The sequence below is a fragment of the Urocitellus parryii genome, chromosome 5, assembly GCF_045843805.1.
Source record: "Urocitellus parryii isolate mUroPar1 chromosome 5, mUroPar1.hap1, whole genome shotgun sequence".
Classification (NCBI taxonomy): domain Eukaryota; kingdom Metazoa; phylum Chordata; class Mammalia; order Rodentia; family Sciuridae; genus Urocitellus; species Urocitellus parryii.
In genome coordinates, this window is record NC_135535.1 from 185,772,966 (window position 1) to 185,794,974 (window position 22,009).

The 22,009-nt window shown below is 38.4% G+C and overlaps 1 protein-coding gene and 1 non-coding gene across 7 annotated transcripts in view; one reads left to right on the plus strand and one right to left on the minus strand.

Moving 5' to 3' along the window:
- The window catches only part of Armh3 (armadillo like helical domain containing 3), a 190,032-nt gene that overhangs the window by 118,023 nt on the left and 50,000 nt on the right, over nucleotides 1–22,009 (minus strand). For all 6 annotated transcript variants that reach the window (XM_077798358.1, XM_077798357.1, XM_077798359.1 and 3 more), the window contains 5 exons: nucleotides 14,005–14,063; nucleotides 12,034–12,099; nucleotides 10,965–11,034; nucleotides 9,229–9,289; nucleotides 1,432–1,520 (listed from right to left, as the gene is read on the minus strand). In XM_077798358.1, coding sequence (XP_077654484.1) covers nucleotides 1,432–1,520; nucleotides 9,229–9,289; nucleotides 10,965–11,034; nucleotides 12,034–12,099; nucleotides 14,005–14,063 — 345 coding nt within the window. The remainder of the gene's footprint in view (nucleotides 1–1,431; nucleotides 1,521–9,228; nucleotides 9,290–10,964; nucleotides 11,035–12,033; nucleotides 12,100–14,004; nucleotides 14,064–22,009) is intronic.
- Nucleotides 16,315–16,420, plus strand: LOC113196185 (U6 spliceosomal RNA). The gene has a single exon (XR_003302531.1). It is a non-coding gene; the product is annotated as a U6 spliceosomal RNA (small nuclear RNA).

Here is a 22,009-nt window from a genome sequence, read left to right on the forward strand (position 1 = left end):
AATATTTAAAAAAAATTAGGGCTGGGATGTGGTTTTAGAGATCGAGTCCCCTGAGTTCATTCCGGATACCAAAAAAAGAAAAAGAAAAAAAAGAAGAAGAAATACTGCTAAGAAACTCTACTAACTTAAGTCATTTCAATCTCTCTTGATAGCTCTTCAGTACTTCTGACATCTCAATCTCAAACTTTCACACAATCTTACTTCTCCCTCCTAAAACACCAAAAGGATACGACTGCCAATTAGTATGATTCTCCTGCTCCTCTCCCCGTCTTCACCACCACAGGCAATAACTGCAAAACTTTGCTAATCCATTAATTAAAGATCTCTATTTCCCATTATGGAAGACTAAATTTAGATAGCCAAATTGGGTTGGGAGGAAAGCATGTGTCACAACAAATGAGATGAATTCCATGGAAGGGGGCTGAGTTACTGGCCTGTTTATTATAAAGCCTCTGACATTAACATGCCCTCTTCTGCTTAGAACACAGAGAAACTCCCCCATGGGTGGGGCAACCATTCATCTCTACTATCATCTAAAGTCTAGTCTATTGTATCATTAGGTCACAAAAGCCACAGGACTATCAGCAAGTGACTACTTCAGAGAACATGTCTTCTCTGCTTTTCTGAAACCTCCAATTTAATCACACAAAAGAAAGGGTGGTAAGCCAGCATTAATTGCACCCTTAGAGAAGAGCCACTTCCCGCCTGCAAAGATGGCAGTGACTTTACTGGGCTACCAAATGGATATAAAGACAAAAGTAAACACTGTAATTTGCTGTTTTGTCTCTGGCACAGGGGGAGTGGTAAAATCCACACTGTCTGTAAACAGTAATAATGCCAGATGTAACAAAAAGAACAGGATTCCCCCCATCTCTCCACCCCCATCCCCACCCCCTCTTCCTATGACATTTCTCTTGAGATTACTCATCTTGAGGAAACACACAGAAGATTCCCTATAGTCCATATGCTGCTACCAAATGGAACAGAGTAAGAATCCAAGTTTACACTGACTCTTCATTTCTTACACAAAGAAAGAATCATTGGAATTCAGGAAATATTCAATGGTTTTTACCAGCAGGAGGAGGAGGAGGAGGAGGAGGAGGAGGAGGAGGAGGAAGAGGAGGAGGAGGAGGAGGAGGAAGAGGAAGAAGAAGAAGGAGGAGGAGGAGGAGGAGGAAGAGGAAGAAGAAGAAGAAGAAGAAGGAGGAGGAGGAGGAGGAGGAGGAGGAGGAGGAGGAGGAGAGAAAGTGTGGAATAAATATGTGACATGCTTGGATCTGGATTTGAAAAATAAAAATGACAAAAAGGATAAATGAAAATAGAAGCATCCTAAATAAACTACAATGTTATTAATAAAAAAATGTGCCTTAAGCCCAGTCCAGGTACTCATAAAACGCACAGGAAAAGAGGATGAAATCAAGGGAAGGTTACCTGACCAGAGTTCCCGCCAGGTGTAATGAAGGCGAACTCGACACTTCTTCTGATAACAAAGCAGTTTATGTACTACCTGAATACAGCGTCTGGAACCAAGAAAGAAAAAAACTGAGGTAAACCTGAGAATACAGTGCAATTCACCACAGACACTATTTCTTTCTCTTTTTAAAAAAATATTTATTTTTTTAATTATAGGTGGACACAATATCTTTATTTTATTTTATGTGGTGCTGAGGATCGAACCCAGTGCCTCCTGCATGCTACGGGAACGCTCTACCTCTGAGCCACAACCCCAGCCCAACAGACACCATCTCTCTAGTGGAGCAACTTTGCTAGGGCCACTAAAGACACTGGATATGAATAAGTACACATGCAAAAGAAAAGAACATACACGTTAAACTCTTCTGGTAAATAAATCTCAATCTATCTTAATCTCTCTCATTCATGCTTGCGTTCTCTCTCTCCCTCTCTCTCTCTCTCTCTCTCTCTCTCACACACACACACACACACACACACACACACACGAAATGCTTGTGCAACCCATTTCCCTTATCAATGGGAAAAGGGGGCTACAACCACTTAGATGTCAACAGTCCCAAGTGACTACTCAGGCACCACCAATACTTTTCAATTGAGCATCATTCTAGAAAGAAAAGGGAAGAAGAATGTATTATCATTACTCTTTTGAAAGTGGCAGACACAGAATGCAAAAACAAAAAATTAAAGACTTTAAGTCTATAGACCTAATTAAATATTTTAAATAAAATTTAAATTACAGTTATAATTAACTTAAATTTTACTTACATTAAAAGTAAAGTTGAATATTCATTTCCTCAGATATATTAACCACAAAACAAGTTTTCAACAGCCACTTGTGGCTAATGGCTACAACACTGGACAGCACAGATATATATAGAACTTTTCTATTTTTCTTTGAGGTAGAATCTTCCTATGTTGCCCAGGCTGAACTTCAACTCCTGGGCTCAAGTAATTCTCCTACCTCAGCCTGCCAAGTATCTGGGACTACAGTGCCATGCTAAGAACTTTCTATAATCACAAAAGTTCTTTTGAATATTCAAAGTTATTCACAACCAAATAATATATTCTTTTGAGAGTATTTCAAAATTGTAAGCAATTAATAAGTTAAGAATAAGATGAGGGCTGGGGATGTGGCTCAAGCGGTAGCGCACTCGCCTGGCGTGTGTGCGGGCCCGGGTTTGATCCTCAGCACCACATACAAATGAAGATTTTGTGTCCGCCGAGAACTAAGAAAAAATAAATAAATGTTAAAATTCTCTCTCTCTGTCCCCCTCTCTCTCACTCTCTCTTTAAAAAAAAAAAAAGAATAAGATGAATGAAATTTTTAAGAATTAGATACCTAGTAAAAATATCTTTTTCATCTTTGATAATTCTGAAGCTTTATATTCAAAGATTATAATGCACCAATATATTTTAAAATAGAAGTAACTAATTTAAAAAAAAAAAAAAAAGCTTAAAGCTACAGATAAAATTAGAAAGGAAAATACTGATAGCCCTTACTTCCTAAAAATACAACCTTTTCTCTGATTTAAAAAAAAAAAAAAAAAAAAACTTTAACAATTAAAAGTAAAAGGTGGGCTGGAGTTGTGGCTCAGTGGTAGAGCGCTCGCCTTGCACGTGTGAGACCCTGGGTTCGATCCTCAGCACCACATAAATGAATGAATAAAATAAAATATTGTGTCCAGCTACAATTAAAAATATAAATATTAAAAAAAGTAAAAGGCAAGTTTGTATAAATATGTCATAACTGACTCTATTGTCATGTATAACTAAAAAGAACGACAACAACAAAAAAAAGTAAAAGGCAAACAGCTGGGTGAGGTGGCACATTCTGTAAAGCAATGCAGGAATCTGAGGCAGAAGGCTTATAAGTTCAAGGCCAGCCTGGGCAATTTAGCGAGACCCTGTTTCAAAGTAAAAAGTAAAAAGAGATTGAGAATGCAGTTTAGTGGTAAAGGACCCTAGGCTCAATCCCCAGTATAATCAATCAATCGATGGCAAACAATAAGTCAGGTATGGTGGTGAATGCCTAGAATCCCAGCTACTGGGAAAGTAGGGCAGGAGGGTCACAAGTTTGAGATAGGCCCTTGCAAAATTTAGCAAGAACCTGTCTCAAAATAATTTTTTTTAATTAATTAATTAAAAAGGCTGGGAATTTAGCTCAGTGATACAGCCCTTGTCTATTCATGAGGTGCTGGGTTCAATCCCCAGTACAGGGGGAAAAAAAGAGGCAAACAATATGGGACATGACATTTATAACAATTCATAATAATTCACGATCCAAGGGAAATTGGTTACCAAATCATTTGTTGATTTTTAGAAATTGGGCTGCCATCTCCTGTTTGATGCAGTCATCATTGGCTAAATGATGCCGTTATTTGAGCTATGATTTGCTCAGTATTCTATAAACTTTTCTATCAATTTCCCCATGAAACTGACCATTATTGGGTCCCCAGTGCTATAACTTTATTGCAGCCACTAAGGGTGGCTAAATGCTGCCCACACATGATGACCCATGCACAGTACATCCCTGAGTGCCAGGTCTTCTCACATAGCAAGAATCTAGACATCCTATACCTTGGCTCCTGTTGATAATGCCATCTGACATCACTAAGCCACTCCAGAGCAGCAATGAGGTGCTAACCTATATCCACCACTTTCATTCACAGCCAATCCAACACTATTCCTAAACTCTGTTCCTGTCACCGGTTTCCCAAATGATGCCATCATTAGCCTTTTGGTCTCAGTAACTTAAACTATTTGCCAAGCAGAATAAAATATATATATATATATTTTAATGAACTTAACATTTATTTTTTATTTATTTGTTTTTTATGTGGTTCCAAAGATTGAACCCAGTGCCTCATTTATGCTAGGCAAGGTCTCTACCACTGAACTGCAACCCCAGCTTGGAATGAAAATTTCAATAATTGTTATGTCCTTAAAAATACATACCAGGTACTCCCACTTTCTCCTGAAATCTTCTTCTAGGACCTACTGAAAAATGTTCCTCTCTTTTGGGAATATCTGACTTAAAAAGAGTCTAAGTTGTCCACATAAGAGTAACTTTAAGAATGCTTGGGCTGGGGATGTGGCTCAAGCGGTAGCACGCTCGCCTGGCATGTGTGCGGCCCAGTTTCGATCCTCAGCACCACATACAAACAAAGATGTTGTGTCCGCCAAAAACTGAAAAATAAATATTAATAAATTCATATTCTCTCTCTCTCTCTCTCTTTAAAAAAAAAAGAGGCTAGACAAGTGCAGAGGTGCATGCTTATAACCTCAGCAACTGGGTAGGCTGAGGCAGGAGGATAGCAAATTCAAGACCAGCCTCAACAACTTAGCTAGACCCTATGTCAAAATAAAAAATAAAAAGGGCTGGGGATGTCACTCAGTGGTAAAGCACTCTTGGGTTCAATCACCAGTATTGCCCTCTCTCTAAAAAAAGAAGAGTTTATTCTCCCTAAAGGCTATTTCTCACTCCCAAATCCTGAGGTAGCAATAACAATCAAGGAGTACAGTCAGGATTGGAAATTAATTGGTTAGGTTTTTTTTACCTCTTACAGCTCCAAGCAAGACTTTATTTCCTTCTTTCTTTATTTTGTATAAGCACCTTCCCTCATCATTACTTTACCTACAGCATTCATATACTGATATAAAATTGATTCACTTCTGACCCAGATTCTGGCTCTAAGTATTAAGTCTTTCCATACTCCATATTTCTTCATATTTCATCAGGAGGATTATAAACTTATTTGAAATGGTAGACATTTATTTTTGCTTTAAATTTATCATTCTACTGTATGCTGCTCAGAAGCTGTGCATAATGAGAAGTGAAAGCAGCAACCTGGCCTGATGCCTAGCTAGGAGCAGGGAAGTTCACCTAAAAAGGACTTGATACTCCAAATTCCAAAAACTGGAAAGGAAATTGGAAGTAGGGGAAGGAATATCTGGAAACAAGCCCATGGTATAATGAAGAAAATAAATTCAACCTGAAGGTGGGACCTTTTGCCTAGCCTCTGTCAATTTGATGCCTCATTATCTTCTCCATCTTCCCTAACCTCAGGATATTACATTAGAAAACAGGTGGAAAAACCACCTAAGAAAGCAAGGTAATACAAAAACTTTTGAAGGTGAAGTCAGGAACTAAGGGGCAGAGGCTGGAGTACAGGACATTTAGTACAGGTTCACTGACTAGAAATGTGAGGGTTGGGTAGACAGTTACCTATATCTCTACAGTACTAAACATATAATCCTGTCATGTCCTTACCTTCAACTGTTCCCTATCTCAGGCAAATTTTTTTCTACTGTTACCTTCCTCCATGCACACTACACTCTTATCAGCCAGAATCACTTTCTATTCTCCAAACATACACACTGTTAAGCTTCTAAGCCCCTGAACATGCTCATGCTGTTCCTACTTGGTATGTCCTTCCCTCACTGCACACAGAAAACTCTAGTGTTTCTTCATGACTCAGGTCTCTGATATCTTCTCTGATGGCCCATCAGCACAGTCACTCTATACAAATCTTTCCTTTGTTGTTTATCCCAAAAGTGCTTAAGAGTAAGCCTCCAAGGTTAGAGAGAAATGAGTATGAATCTTGGTTATACAATTTACTAGCTGTGCAACTATAGTACCAGCCTGAAAGATGTCCCCCAACAATCCTGACCTTCTGATATTTGCATCCATTGTCTCAGTATGTTTAGTGTTGCCACATAGAATATCACAGACAGGATAATTTATAAAGAAATAAATTTATTTCTCACAGTTATAGAAGTTGTGAAGTCTGATATCAAGATGCCAACATATGCAAAGGACCTTCAATGCATCATTCTATTGTGAAAGATGAAAAGGCAAGAGCATGCACACACAGAGATGAATACACATACAGAAATATACATGAAAGAACAAGAGAGGAGGAGGAACAGAAAGAGGCAAAGAGAAGGGGACGGAGGGAAAAAGTGAATGAATTCACTTTCAAGCCCTTTTATAATCAGCATTAATCCATTCATACAGGGGGAGCCTCCTGACCTAAACACTTCTCATTAGGACCCACCTCCCTACACTGTTGCATTGGGGATTAAGTTTCCAACATATGACCTTAGGGAGACACATTCAAACCATAGCACACTCGTAGAGTCCCTTCCCAGATGTATCAGAGTTGGTCCATATGACTCAAAGAAATGATATGTCATGTAGGAATAAATTAGAAAAGATACTTTGGGGGCTGGGGTAATGGCTCAAGCGGTAGCGCGCTCGCCTGGCGTGCGTGCGGCCGGGTTCGATCCTCAGCACCACATACAAACAAAGATGTTGTGTCCACCGAGAACTAAGAAAAAATAAATATTAAAATTCTCTCTCTCTCTCTCTCTCTCTCTCTCTCTCTCTCTCTCTCTCTTTAAAAAAAAAAAAGAAAGAAAAGATACTTTGGCTTTCCATCTTGGGCTCTCACACTCCTTTTCTTTCTCTCTTGAATTACTTGCTTTGAAGAAAGCCAGCTACCATGTTGAAAAACCCAATAGAGAGGTTCCAGGTGGTGAAGAACTGAGGCCTGCCAATAACCATTAAGTGAGCTTGAAAGCAGTTTCTCCAGACCAGAAAAACCTCAGATGACTATAGCCCCAGCTAACACTTTGATTCAAACACTATAAAAGACTCTGTGCCAAGCCTCTCTATCTAAACTTCTGGATTGCTAAACCACTGAAACAGTAAGACAGTGAACATTTGTTTTAAACCACTAGGTTTTTAGGATAGTCTGTTACACAGCAATAGCTAACTAATACTCTTGGAAGGAATGGTAACAGCCCAAGAAAATTTGGTTCAAGTTCAGGCAATGGTGCTTACTAACAGAAGACCCCTGGGAAAAACACCTAATCTCCTGAGCCACATTTTCCTACTTGTACAATGAGAAAACTGGAGCTACAGTGATCTAACCTATAAAGTAAATAGCATATCCTAAAACTAGAACATAAGCTAATCTCCAGGCATAGCGACACAAACATAATCATAGCAACTTGGGAGGTTAAGGCAAAATGATCAAAAGTTCAAGGTCAGCCTCAGCAACTTCGTGAGACCCTATCTCAAAATAAAGAATCAAATGGGCTGGGGATGTAGCTCAGTGGTAAAGTGCCCCTATTTTCAATCCCCAGAATAAAAAGGAAGGAAAAAAAAGATAATCAAAAGAGGAATAAAGTTTACAGCAAAAATAAAGCTACTCCTTAAGAAACTAAGGTTCATCTAAATAAGCAGTAAGTTCTTCTGGTAAATGTTATAAAATAAATAAATAAAAGCTTCCTTGGTCTTTGAATTGAAATTAAGGACCAGACTTACTACTACTACTACTACTACTACACTACTACTACTACTACTTCTTTTTAAGTCGTAGATGGACACAGTTCTTTATTTATTTTTATGTGGTATTAAGAATTGAACCCAGTGCCTCACATATGGTAAGCAAGCACTCTACCACTGAGCTACAACCCCAGCCCCAGACTTACTTCTAAACACCCAAAACACGGGAAAACAATGCAAAATGCAAAATACTTATCTAAAAGTAAAATTTATATCATTACTCTAAAACTAGTAAAACAAGACTATACAGTCTACATGCAATCTAAAAAAATGGAGATTTGCTCTATGTAAACCCCTTTATATCTCTCTCTAGATCCTAGATCTGGCACAGGAATAAGTACACAGAACTTGAGAGCCATGTGTAGTGGTGCTTGCCTGTAATCCCAGTGACGTGACAGGCTGAAACAGGAAGATAGAAAGTTCCAGGCCAGCCTCAGCAACTAAATAATACTGTTCTCAAATAAAAAAAATAATGTGGGTAAAAGGAATACAGCTCAGTGGTCGAGTATCCCTGGGTTCAATCCCTAGTACCAAATAAAAATTTAAAAAGATATAAAAAACTTACTATGCACCAAATTGCTCTCTTTCCTCCCCAAACCTGAGGTTCCAACCCCATTGTCAGACTCAACTAAGATGGTTTAGAAAGAAGAAAAAAATACACATATTTGGAGATACAATGTGACATATCATAAAGAAGAATGTAGAAGTAGCAAAGTACAGAAAAAACTTAAAGACTTTAACTTTATTAAACTATGATGATTTTCAATTGCCTCCATCCAGCTGTCCTCATTGTAAAGAAATGTGATAGACAATCAGATCAGGACTCTCCCAGACAAGCCTAGGTAGTAAGACTCTAGCTAGAGAGGCAGGACAATGTAGGCTAAGAATGAACCAGAAACCCTCCCTTGACTTATTCCTATCTTAGTTCTATTTACCACTGACTACTCTAATGTTAATGCCCTGAGACAACTAAATCATCAGCTGGTATTACATATCTTTAGATTATAACAGCACCCTATGTTCACTGCTTTAAGGCATCAGGCCAAGTCCCTATATAACGTGCCTAAAAGTGATTATGAAGATATGTGCAGAATCCTAACTGTGGTTTGTACTTTTTCGCCCTCTGAAAAGATATATAAAATGTTCCCTAACAATTCACATATAAATTTGTTTTTCTTCCTTTTTTTTAAACAGAATTCTTTTGTTAACTTTATTTATTTATTTTTATGTGGTGCTGAGGATTGAACCCAGTGCCTCACACGTGTTAGGCAAGTGCTCTACCACTGAGCCCAAGCCCCAGCCCTAAATTTGTTTTTCTTAAGAAAATATACATAACCATAAATTTCCCAACACTTGATTCTTTAAAATAGATGTGCACTCATTAAATAAATCATGGTACTTACACATAGAGATCCATAGGAAACTCCTTCATCATGTGTGTTACAATAAACTCTACCATCAAGTCTAAAAGGGGAAAGGAGAAAAACTAGATCAATTAGAATAAATGCATTCTTTGCCTCTGACTTGGGGCAAAAAATGTTTCTGAGTACCATACACCTTGAATTCATGCTAAATGGTATCCTCTACCCACATCTGCAATCACACCCGCCTAAATTTATTTTGTATAAGACACTTTTTGCAACACTGTTCACCATCTGCCACTTGTAAATTAACAACAACAACAACAAAAAAAAAATAGTTTACTTTCTTGTCTGGGGATACAGCTCAGTTGAGAGAGTGCTTGCCTCCTATGCACAAGACCCTGGGTTCAATCCCTGGCACCAAAAAAAAAAAAAAAAAAAAAAAAAGTTCACTTTCCTACTCCCTGAATAAATCAAATACACAGGAAATTTCATTGTACAGATGAAATTTATATCATTACTCCAGAACGAGGAAACCAATGGCACTAATACAATGCAAGAGGGAAGTCATACTAGAAACTAGAGTAATAAGGCAAGCAGAAGAAGAAATTATAGATCACACTGTGTAACCAGTCTCAGTTCTAAAACTATGTCTATCCCATCTCATTATCACATTGTTTGATGGATATCAACTGAAATAATATGTGAAGCTCTGGTTCAACAAAAGTTTATTATATAATGCTTATTACATAGTCTTAACAACAGTTTCTAAAATCAAGATTTAGAAAGAGTTCTACTGCTACAAGGCTGAGGCAAGAGGATCTCAAGTTCAAAGCCAGCCTCAGCAACTTATACAGGTCCTAAGCAACTTAGCGAGACCCTGTCTCTAAATAAAATATAAAAAGGGGGCTGGGTATATGTCTCAGTGGTTGAGCACCCCTGAGTTCAATCCCCGGTACAAAAAAAAAAAAAAAAAAAAAAAGTTCTATTGCTAAGTATGGTGGCATATGCCTGTAATTCCAGTTACTCAGGAGGCTGAGGCAACAGAATCAAAACACTGGGCAATTCAGGGAGACCCTGCCTCAAAATAAAAAATGAAAAGGGCTGAGGGATGCTGAGTAGTATAACACTCCTGGGTATAATCCCCAGTATCTATCTCTCTCTCTCTCTCTCTCTCTCTCTCTCTCTCTCTCTCTCTCTCTCTCTCTGTAGTATAACACTCCTGGGTATAATCCCCAGTATCTCTCTCTCTCTCTCTCTCTCTCACACACACACACACACACACACACACACACACACACACACAGAGTTCTCCTAATTCCCTCAAGGAAAATACAGGATTCTAGGCAGATAAAATTACCTGTCAGCTCTGTCAACCCCTTCTCAGCCTCATTTACTTAGGGGAAGTTTTGTATATGCCTGAACTTTGAACTTCAAGACTCCTGACCACCTGACACATCAATGTGGACCATGAAAAAAAGGGAAGAATTTTGAAATCTTGATCAAGAATAAGATATTTTATAAACTTAAATCATGTATAAAGTTTAGACATAGTCATTTGTTTCCCTGGAAAAGGCTTTCTTTGAACAACAGCACCCTTTATTGAGTACTCTATTCACTAGGATTGCTATCAATCACACAATAAACATGGTTTCTAAGGCCAGTGAAGAAACATAACTAATAACTTCTCTGAAAAAGAAACATATCAACCAGGATCTTATTCATGAAAATCTATCATTGCCTTAAAAAAAATGCCAATTTTGATGATACTCACTCACCTAGTACCGCGCATACTAAAGGACGGCAGGGAAGGTTCTTGTCTGCTGCCTTCTTCCTGTGTCTCATAGGCTTCACACACACAAAAAGAAAAAAGGAAATTAGACAAATGAACTGATATCCAATGTTTTATCACATATGTTTCTAATGCAAATAAAATCACTTCTGCAGAGATGCTACCTTTTCTTTCTCTTTTTCTAGTGGTGGAGGTGGGAACAGGGAAGACTTGTAAATGCTTCTCAGTTACCAGCAAAACTGGGTGACAAAAATACAATTCACAGCAAGGCAACAGTCCTAAAGGGCACTGATGCACACTAAATAGAAAAGTTGCTGTTTTTACTTTTATTCTATTGATACCACATGAACGGTATTATTAACATCAAAAGAGGTACACTTGTAATTTTCTTTGATAAAAAAATAATTAGGGCTGGGGCTGTGGCTACAGTGCTCATCTCACATGTATGTATCTCACTGGGTTTGATCCTCAGCACCACATAAAAATAAACAAATAAATAAAGGTATTGTGTCCATCTACAACTAAAAAATAATTTAAATAATAATAATAATTAAGCAAAGAAGAGGAGGTGATGGTGGTGGTTATAGATGCAACAATGGTACCAAATGCAAAAACAAAAGTTTCAAATCTAAACCTCAAAGCAATATTTTTTAAACATACCTACAAGCTTGAGGATAGTACCTGATCTTCCATATTCTATTTGTCCCATCTTTCAGATGAATAAAATCATTAAGCACCTAGTCTTGGCTAATCTAAGATCACACTACATTTTGAAAACATAGGCTGAGACCCATCACTTGGTTGAAACTGGAACGTTACTGACACATTCTGATAACAATGCAGTGTCTCTATGGTTGTGGCTCTTTCTATCCTCTCTTGAGCAAGAAACAGTTCTCTGATGCACAAAAGTCCCAAAGATAGGCATGAGGCTACTGAACAGCAGTCATGCAAGAATCTTTTGGTACAATTTCCCATCCTTTTTTGTTCTAGTAGAATTAATTTCATGCCAACAAAAAATATTCTCTGAGAAAATAAGAAGCAAAAGTAACACCTACCATTCTATGTAAATTCACTCGAAAATTCATATTGTCATCGTGCAAAAATGCATTGGCATACTGATCCTGATAAAAATCAAGAAAAAGTAAAGAGTAAGAGCTATATTTAAGAAATTCAGTATAATCTATCATACCTTCTACAAATCCCTAGATTTAAAGAACAACTTTGGCCAGACATGGTAAGGCAGAAAGAGGAGTGCAAGTTCAAGGACAATCTGGACAATTTAACAAAACACTGTCTCAAAAATAATGGGAGAGGGAGGGGAGAACATGGGTGTTACTCAGTGGTAGAGGGCTCCTGGGTTCAATCCCCAATACAAAAAGAAAAAAAAAAACAAAATCTATTTTCACAAATCAGTTGGAAAGCTAATGGGATCAGCCCACTATAGCCTTTACATCAAACCCTATTTGAGTCATGAGATTTTATATCTTTTTTTTTCCCAGTATATTTTTAACTGGTAAAAAAAATCTCTTAAAAAATTAAAACAATAAAAATTAAGACCCAAAGACTTAAGGCAAATACTAAGAAGAAACTGTTTTCCTATTCCCTTTTCCTTCCCATATGCCCAAGGAGTCAGCTGTTTATGACAGCTTGAAGGTTTTCTTAGGGGCTGCAGGATGCATGCACAGGCTCCTCATGAGACTCTAGGAATAAGCAGAAAGGTCTGTGCTCTACTAGAAGTGAGCTCAGCATAGCAGGAGAAAAGTGCTACACAGGCAGCGTGGAAGCAGGTAAGACCTTTCTACTTCTGGCTTTGCTGAAGACTGATAGAAAATCAAAAACTTCTCACCAAGGATTGGTAATAAACATCCTTGGCCTTTTCCCAACACCTTTTCTGAAGATCTGACATGCTTACAGACTCCAATTACTGGGAACTGTTGCAACTTGTTAAAAACAACTTCTTTAAAGATTTTCTTCGAAAGATTTTTGAAAAGCAATTACACCAGGCCCACTGCTAATAAGCAGCACTTCTATAACCAGCTTTCCGTAGCCTTGTGAAAGGAGGTCATCTTCCCACAGAGAACATAAATAAGGAAACTATGAGAGATTGCTATTCCATGTGGACCACCTTGACTATTTTTCTTAAGAGAGAAAAGAGTAAGGAATAATGAAAGGGAGAGGTTGAAGCTATAAATTTAGCTCTAAACTGACTCAGGTTCTGCCACAGCTGTATGTCACTAAGATCCACGATGAGTTAGAGCCTAATTAATCCAATCCAAAGTGCCTCTTCACAACACCTCTTCCTTTTTTCCCCTCAGTCTTGTTCTTCACCAAACTGCAATCACTCCCCACCCTGGATATTTTCTCTACTCCTTTGTCCCCAGGAAATCCAAACTCCTCTTTTATATTGCCAAATGCAAGAGACCCAAAAAGAGCAGCTTCAAAGTGACAAGATTATTCTTTCTAAAGAGTTATAACTCCCTTGTTTAAAATTCCTTAAACAAAAAAAAATCCAGAATTTTCTAGTTTTCAACTATAGCAGTTACCATATCACAATTCATTATTAATGCATCTAGTAAATGCTGGTTGAACCTCTACCATATGCCTGATACAGAGAATAAAGTGTAAAAAGATGCTGGGCATGGTAACATACACCTGTAATCCCAGCAACTCGGGAGGCTAAGTTCAAAGTTAGCTTTAGCAACTTGGTGAGGTCCTAAGCAACTGAGCAAAATCCTGTCTCTAAATAAAGTATAAAAAAGGGCTCTGGATGTGGCTCAGTGGTTAAAGTACCCCTGGGTTCAATCCCCAGTACCAAAAAAAAAAAAAAATTGAAAAGACAAAAAAGACCCTGTTGTTGGAGTTTACTTTCTAGTGGGAAGGAACAGACAATACAGAGAGGGAAGATTTTCTCTCCCAAGCATTAGGACCCTAAAAGTCGTGAAAAAGGAAACAAGAGACAGGGCAAGGAAAAAACAGCACTTTGTAAGAGACAAACCAATACCAGAAGGAAGGCTGTTGAGACCTACCTCTGCAATACACGTAAGGATGATCAGACAGAGCTTGCCACTGTGAAGCCTGTGTTCATCTGTGAACAAAAACACACCATTCTCTGTCCATCACACAGATCACATTTTCACAGAGAATAAAGGTATACATCATTAAAAGTAACATTCACAACTCTCTTTCCCCACAAAATTCATGAATGAAAATCAAGATACTACTAGAGTATATCTACCTTCCCTCCCAGGCAAGAGAATTCCCACAGAAAACCTCCTTTTTTTCCTCCTTAAATATCCTGGTAGTATGTTAAACACTTCCTGAGAGTCATCTAACCCTTGTAATGGCTCCTTATCGTCCTAAGACAACTCACTCTCTCCCTTCAGAGCGTCCTCTTTTCCCTTTTCCTATCCCTTCAAATAACTTCATGCCTGCTACTCTGAGACATATCTGAAATCTTTCCAACGTGACCCAAGAACTGGTAAGAGAGGACTGCCCTGTAACCTTGTCATGGGCCATTGCCTTTGTGTCCAAACCAGCCCTTTGCTTCTGAATAGTCAGATCCAGTCCCTTTCCCACTCCCTTGTCTACCACCTATAAGCACCATAATTTATACTACCTACCACAAAATCTAGAAAGGTTTCATGACTGTTCATAGTAAACCAACAATGAAATCAGAAAGAAATTAACTGGAGAACCAGGGTCCAGTCCATACTTCTCCTTGCACTGTGCACATTATTTATGACCTGGAAAGATATGAACTCTTAAACATTTTTAAGAGTGGCACAGTGGCATATGCCTTTAATCCAGCAGTTTGGGAGGCTAAGGCAGGAGGACCACAAGTTCAAAGCCAGCCTCAGCAGTTTAATGAGGTCCTAAGCAACTCAGTGAGACCCTGTCTCTAAATAAAACATAAAAAGAACTGGGGATGTGGTTCAGTGGCAAATGCCCCTGGGTTCAATCCCTGGTACAAAAAGGCAAAAACAAAAAAAGATTTTAACTCCTAACAAAGTTATTCATTCAACAACTATTTATTTAGCACCTACTATGTAGCAGGCACTGTACTAGGCACTAAAAATATAGTACTGATCTAACAAAGGTCTCCAGCTCCCAGAGCTCACATTCTAATCATTTAAAAAGAAAGCAAAGGGTGGAGGGGTAACTCAGTGGTGGAATGCTTGCCAACCATGTGCAAGGCCCTGAATTTTAATCCCGAACACAGAAAAGAAGAAGAATAGAAGGCAGTAACCTCCATAACAGAGCTCTAGGCCCACATACAAATGACCAAAAAAGACAGTGCCACAGTGCTTGCCTAGTGTGTACAAAGCCCTGGATTCAATCCCCAGTACCTGGGGAAAAAAATTACTTCATCTCTGCCAATTACCAAAACCATGAAAACTTTCTTCCAAGAACTTTGTAAGAGAGTGAAATGGAGGTAAGAAGAGGGCCATGCCTGTGCATCCAAAAAAAATAGCTCATGATTTTCATATTTGCTTTAATAAGACCCAGATCAAAGTCCATTCTGGAGAGACCTCTTGACGATTGCAGCGCCACAGAAGTTAGCTAATATTATTCTTTTTGACATTAACCGGCTTCTTCCTCAAAGACAGAACCTATCAATTAAAACTTAACAATTAGAAGGTATAATAGGGTTTGCAGTCCTCTTCTCAGAGACTGGCAGTGCAAAAAAAGTGCTAATAATCCCTATCTGATCCCCTATAGCTGGCAGTAGAGCCCTCAAGCAGTCAGGAGAGCAATACCATTGCCTATGCAAAACTAGTTTCAGGACACTCTTCTAACTTGTAGCCATTTTTCCACTTAAATAAAAAAAAAAAACAGTTTCTGAATACAAAAATAAGGCAGGCAGGCTGGGATTATAGCTCAGTGGTAGAGCACTTGCCTCGCTAAAATAAAGGTATTGTGTCCATATACAACTTAAAAAAAAATGGGGAGCTGGGATTGTGGCTCAGAGGTAGAGCACTCGCCTAGCATGGCCAGGACCCGGGTTCGATCCTCAGCACCACATAAAAATAAAGGCATTGTGTTGTGTCCATCTACACCTAAAAAAATAAATAAAAGAGTTTTTTTTTAAATGTAAGACACACTTCAATATAGACATGTTTTAAACTCAAGAAAACAAAAAACTCCCAACAAAACCAAGTTTAAAACTATCAAAACTTCAGTGAAGCAACTTTAAGTCTATGTTAAAAATTTTTTTTCCTATGTCCATGTGTGCACAGGTGTACTGGAGATTAAATTCAAAGCCTTGAACCTGATAGCCAAGTGTGCTGACATTGAGCAGAACCCCAGCACTAATGTCCATTTTAAAGGTACATCAGGTGCTCACTTCAGCAGCACATATACTAAAACTGAAACGATACAGAGAAGATCAGCATGGCCCCTCGCATGGATGACATGCAAATTCGTGAAGTGTCCCATATTTTTTTTTTTTTAAAGAGAGAAGAGGAGAGAGAGAGAGAGAGAGAGAGAGAATTTTTTAATATTTATTTTTTTTAGTTCTCAGCGGACACAACATCTTTGTTTGTATGTGGTGCTGAGGATCGAACCCAGGCCGCACGCATGCCAGGCGAGCGCGCTACCGCTTGAGCCACATCCCCAGCCCCATCGTCCCATATTTTTAAAAAATAAAATAAAGGTACATCAGATGCTCCTTTGAGGTGGCAACACAAAAATCAAAAAGGGTTAAAAAGCAGAATCAAATCAAGATAATGATAAACATGAAAAGCACAGACAGAAGTTTATTTAGGAAAGTAGATATACATTCAAGGGAGATTGGGGACAGCAACTACAAAAGAAAGATGCCTTTGGGGTAAAGCAAGGACTAGGCATTCAAGGGAGAAAGTGGAATATCTCCAGAGGGAAAGAACCTTCAACAGCATTAATAGTGTTCTACTTTTTTAAGTTGAATGGTAAGTTCACATGTTTGTTTTATTATTATACTTTGCAACATGCTATTTATTACAGATTTTATAGCTTTTGTTTTGTTACTGGAATTGAAAACAGGGGCATTCTATCACTGAACAATATTGCCAGTTTTATTATGTTTTTAGAAGCTTTTTCTTGGCTCTGTCCATACCCCAGGATATTATTTTATTTATTTATTTTCTTACTTACTTACTTATTCATTCAGTACTGGAGTGTTTTAGTCAGCTTTTTCCCTGCTGTGACTAAAGGACCTGACCAGAACAACTGCAGAGGAGGAAAGTTTATTTGAGGGCTCATGGTGTCAAAGGTGTTGGTCCATAGAAGGCAGGCTACTTTCCCTGGGGCTCAAGGTGAGGCTGAACATCATAGCAGGAGAGTGTGGCAGAGGAAAGCACCTCAAACTGTGAGCAGGAAGCAGAGAGAGAATCTACTAGCCAGATACAAACATATACTCAAAGCCAATTCCCACCTCCTTCAGCCACACCCTACCACTTCAGTTACCACTCAGTTAATCCCTATCAGGGAATTAAATCACTGATTGGGTTAAGAATCTTACAACCCAATCATTTCTCCACTGAACCTTCTTGCACTGTCTCATCCATGAGCTTTTGGGGGACACCTCACATCCAAACCATAACACAGGGATTGAACTCAGGAGTGCTTAACCATTGAGCCACATCCCCAACCCTTTTAATTTTTTATTTTGAGACAGGATCTCACTTAGTTGCTTAGGACCTCACTAATTCACTGAAGTTGGCTCAAACTTGCAATCCTCCTGCCTCAGCCTCCCAAATTGCTGAGCTTACAGATATTTCATTTACTTATTTATTTTTAAATTTTGAAACAAGGTCTTGCTAAATTTCTAAGGCTTAAACTTGTGAGTTTCTGGGATTACAGCTGTGCCCTACTGTGCCCAGATTATACTATACAATTTATATTTATCTATTAAAAGTATCTTCTTATAAATATCAAGGGATAGATACATAATAAAGAAAAACATAATATGCTAGGTGGGGAACAGGTATAGAGCTGAGAAAAAGTTGCCTCTAAGAACATAATAAGATCCTGTTAGCCAGAGAATGACACAATAGGTCAAGGATTAAGACCAGAAGAGAGCTAGGCCAATGAAGTTCACAGGGACCATTTTTCAAATTAACTCTTCGTCATACCTAACCTTGCCCTTTATCATATTTAGTCTCCCTGTTGGCAAATACCTAATGCAGCCTGAGTTTAGAAACACTGAGACCACCCATATTGCAATTAATTTGCCCTAAATTTTGGCTTCTATTCTACAGACAGTGAAGTGACCAGGACAAAGAGGGTTATATAATGATTGACAGCTAAAAATGAGTTCCAACACAGCCTCAATTCACTGTGTTACATCAAGCAAAGCTGAAAGTTCATTTTCTGGGTCACATTCATGCAATTTCTCTCTTCTATGTTTGCTACAATATTTCAAGAGAAAGAAAGATGTTACCCATTTCCATAAAGAAACAATAGCCTCAGGAAATTCACATATAAGAGTCTTGTTATCCTTGCTTGCCAGGTCTCATTTGCCAAGTCTCAAGATTCAGCCACCTTGGCAGTTCTCAATGGACTATTCTATGTTAGGCATTTGTGATATGGAATATCTGCATCTATCTCACCGTGTGTGTAGCTCTCCTTTATTTGTGGGGGGGGGGGGGCGTGTACTACAGATTGACCCACCCCAGGGGTACTTAACCACTGAGCCACATGCTCAGCCATTTTTATTTTTTATTTTGAGATGAACTCTCACTATATTGCTTAGGGCCTTATTAAATTCCTGAGGCAGGTTTTGAACTTAGGATCCTCCTGTCTCAGGCTCCCAAATCACTGAGATTACAGGCAAGAGCCACCATGCCCAGTAGCTCTCACTCTTGAAAGAGCACAATCATAACTCATAAGAGAAAAAAGTCTAAATTTGCAAGGTATAAATCTCCAAGAGCTAATGCAAATATGTCTGAATATAACATGGCTCAGACTCACCAACCTGCTCTGGCAAGTCTTCATTTCCCATATTTGTCTTTTACTCTCCTACCTCTATCTACCAATGTTTCCTTCTCACTCCAAAAGCCCCTGAAACTGGTCCTCCCCTTCTATACCACTCTTGCTTTTCAGCTACATTCTAGATTCCCAAAACCCTCATACAAGCACCTGTTCAGTTCACTTTGCAAATAAAAGCCTTCAAAAGTATACTAAATGGGGCTGGGCTTATGGCTCAGTGGTACAGAGATTGCCTAGCACGTGCATGGTGCTGGGTTCGATCCTCAGCACCACATAAAAATAAATAAAGGGGGGCTGGGGATGTGGCTCAAGCGGTAGCGCGCTCGCCTGGCATGCGTGCGGCCCGGGTTCGATCCTCAGCACCACATACAGACAAAGATGTTGTGTCCACCAAATACTAAAAAATAAATATTAAAAAATTCTCCCTCTCTCTCAAAATAAAATTTAAAAAATAAATAAATAAATAAATAAAGGTATTGTGTCCAACTACAACTAAAAAAAAAAAAAGTATACTAAATGCCTACAAGAACCTTAAACGATCCATAAGGTATTAATCTCTTTTCACAGAAAGTATGATAGCAAAAATAATTATATTTTAAAAATTGTGCCTCTACCATGAAAATGGCTTTTTTGATATCTGGGACTCTGAAGCTAGTCCACAGACCACAATTTAAGAACTCCAACCTTGTTCTGGGGATGTAGCTCAGTGATAAAGTGCTTGCCTAGCATGCATGAGGCCCTGAATTCAATCCCCACTACTATCAAAACAAAACAAAACAAAACAAACAAATAATCTATTAACTTTATTTACTAAGCAGTCAGTTCCTAAAATAGGATTTAGAGATCCATACAGGGAAGGTTTCAAAGGAAAAATAAAATATATGTCAATTTGTTAAGGGTGATTGATTTTGTTACGAAGACCTTAGAAGATAGAAAGATTTTCCATGTTTTTGGAAAGGCAGAATTAATATTGCCCAAACGGCCATACTACCAAAAGCGCTATACAGATTTAATGCAATTCCTATTAAAATTCCAATGATGTTCTTCATAGACATAGAAAAAGCAGTCATAAAACTCATTTGGAAAAACCAGAGGTCCAGAATAGCCAAAGCAATCCTTCCTTAGCAAGAAAAGTGAAGCAGGAGGCATCACAATATCAGACCTTCAATTATACTATAGCACTGTAGTAACAAAAACAGCATGGCATTTGCACCAAAACAGATATGAAGACCAATGGTACAGAACATAAAACATAGAGATAAACCCACATAAATACAGTTATCCCATAGTAGACAAAGGTGCAATAAACATATACTGGAGAAAAGATGGCCTCTTCAACAAATGGTGCTGGGAAAACTAGAAATCCATATGTAGCAAAATGAAATTAAACCCCTCTTACCTTACACAAATCTCAAAGTAAAATATCAAGGACCTAGGCATTAGACCAGAGACCCTGAGCCTACTAGAAAAAAAAGTAGGCCCAATGCTCCATCACATCTTCTTTGGAACCAAATTCCTCAACAAGACTCGTAAAGTGCAAGAAGTAAAATCAAGAATCAAAGCTGGGAGCAGAGGCTCATGCCTCTAATCCCAGCAGCTCAGAAGTCTGAGGCAGGAGAATCACAAGTTCAAAGCCAGTCTCAGCAATTTAGCAAGGCCCTAAGCAACTCAGTGAGACCCTGTCTCTATATAAAATACAAAAAAGGGCTGGGTATATAGTTCAGTGGTTGAGTGCCCCTGAGTTCAATCCCTAGTACCAAAAAAAAAAAAAAAAATTAACAAATGGGATGATACTAAAAAGCTAAAAAGCTTTTTCACAGCAAAAGAAATAATAAAGAACATGAAAAGAGGGGCTGGGGTTGTGGCTCAGTGGTAGAGCACTTGCCTGGCATGTGTGAGGCACTAGGTTCAATCCCCAGCACTATATAAAAAAACAAATAAATATAGGATATAGGTATTGTGTCCATCTACAACATATGTATATCTGTGTGTGTGTGTGTGTGTGTGTGTGTGTGTGTGTGTGTGTGAGAGAGAGAGGGAGAAAAAGAGAGAGAACATGAAGAGAGAGCATACAGAATGGAAGAAAATCTTTGCCAACTGCACCTCAGATACAGCATTAATCTCCAGATATATAAGGAACTAAAAAAACTTAACACCAGAAAAAACAACCCAACCAATAAATGGGCAAAGGAACTTCACAGAAGAAATATGAATGGTCAGCAAATAAATATATAAAAAAGTGTTCAACATCTCTAGCAATTAGAGAAATTCAAATTAAAAACTACACTGAAATTTCATCTCATTCCAGTCAGAATGGCAATTATCAAGAATACAAGTAATGGGGCTGGGGAGATAGCTCAGTTGGTGGAGTGCTTCCTTGCCTCACATGCACAGGCCCTGGGTTCAATCCTCAGCACCACTGGAAAAAAAAAAAAAAAAGAATACAAGTAACAATAAATGTTGGTGAGGATATGGGGACAAGAGTACACTCTCATACATTGCTGGTGGGACTGCAAATTGGTGCAACCCCTAGGGAAAGCTGTGTGAAGATTCCTCAGAAAACTTGAAATAGAACCACCCAGCTGACCTATTTATATTTGGGTTCATAACAAGACACATACATAACAGTTATATTTGATATACACACACACGCACACAAAGGAGTGTCTTGGTATGTACCTAAAAGTCTTAAAATCAGCATACTACAGTGACATCAATGTTTATAGCAGTTCAAGTCACAATAGCTAAGCTACAGAATCAACGTAGGTGGCCTTCAACAGATGAATGAATAAAGAAAATATGGTACATATACACAATGGAATATTATTCAGCCATAAAGAAAAATGAAATTATGGCATTCGCTGGTAAATGGATGAAACTGGAGACTATCATGTTAAGTGAAATATGCCAATCCCGTAAAACCAAAGGCTGAATGTTCCCTCTTATATGTGGATGCTCACACACAATAAGGAGGTGTGAGGGAAGAATAGATGTTCTTTGGATTAGACAAAGAGGAATAAAAGGGGGACATAGAAATAGGAAAGACAGTAGAATAAATCGGAC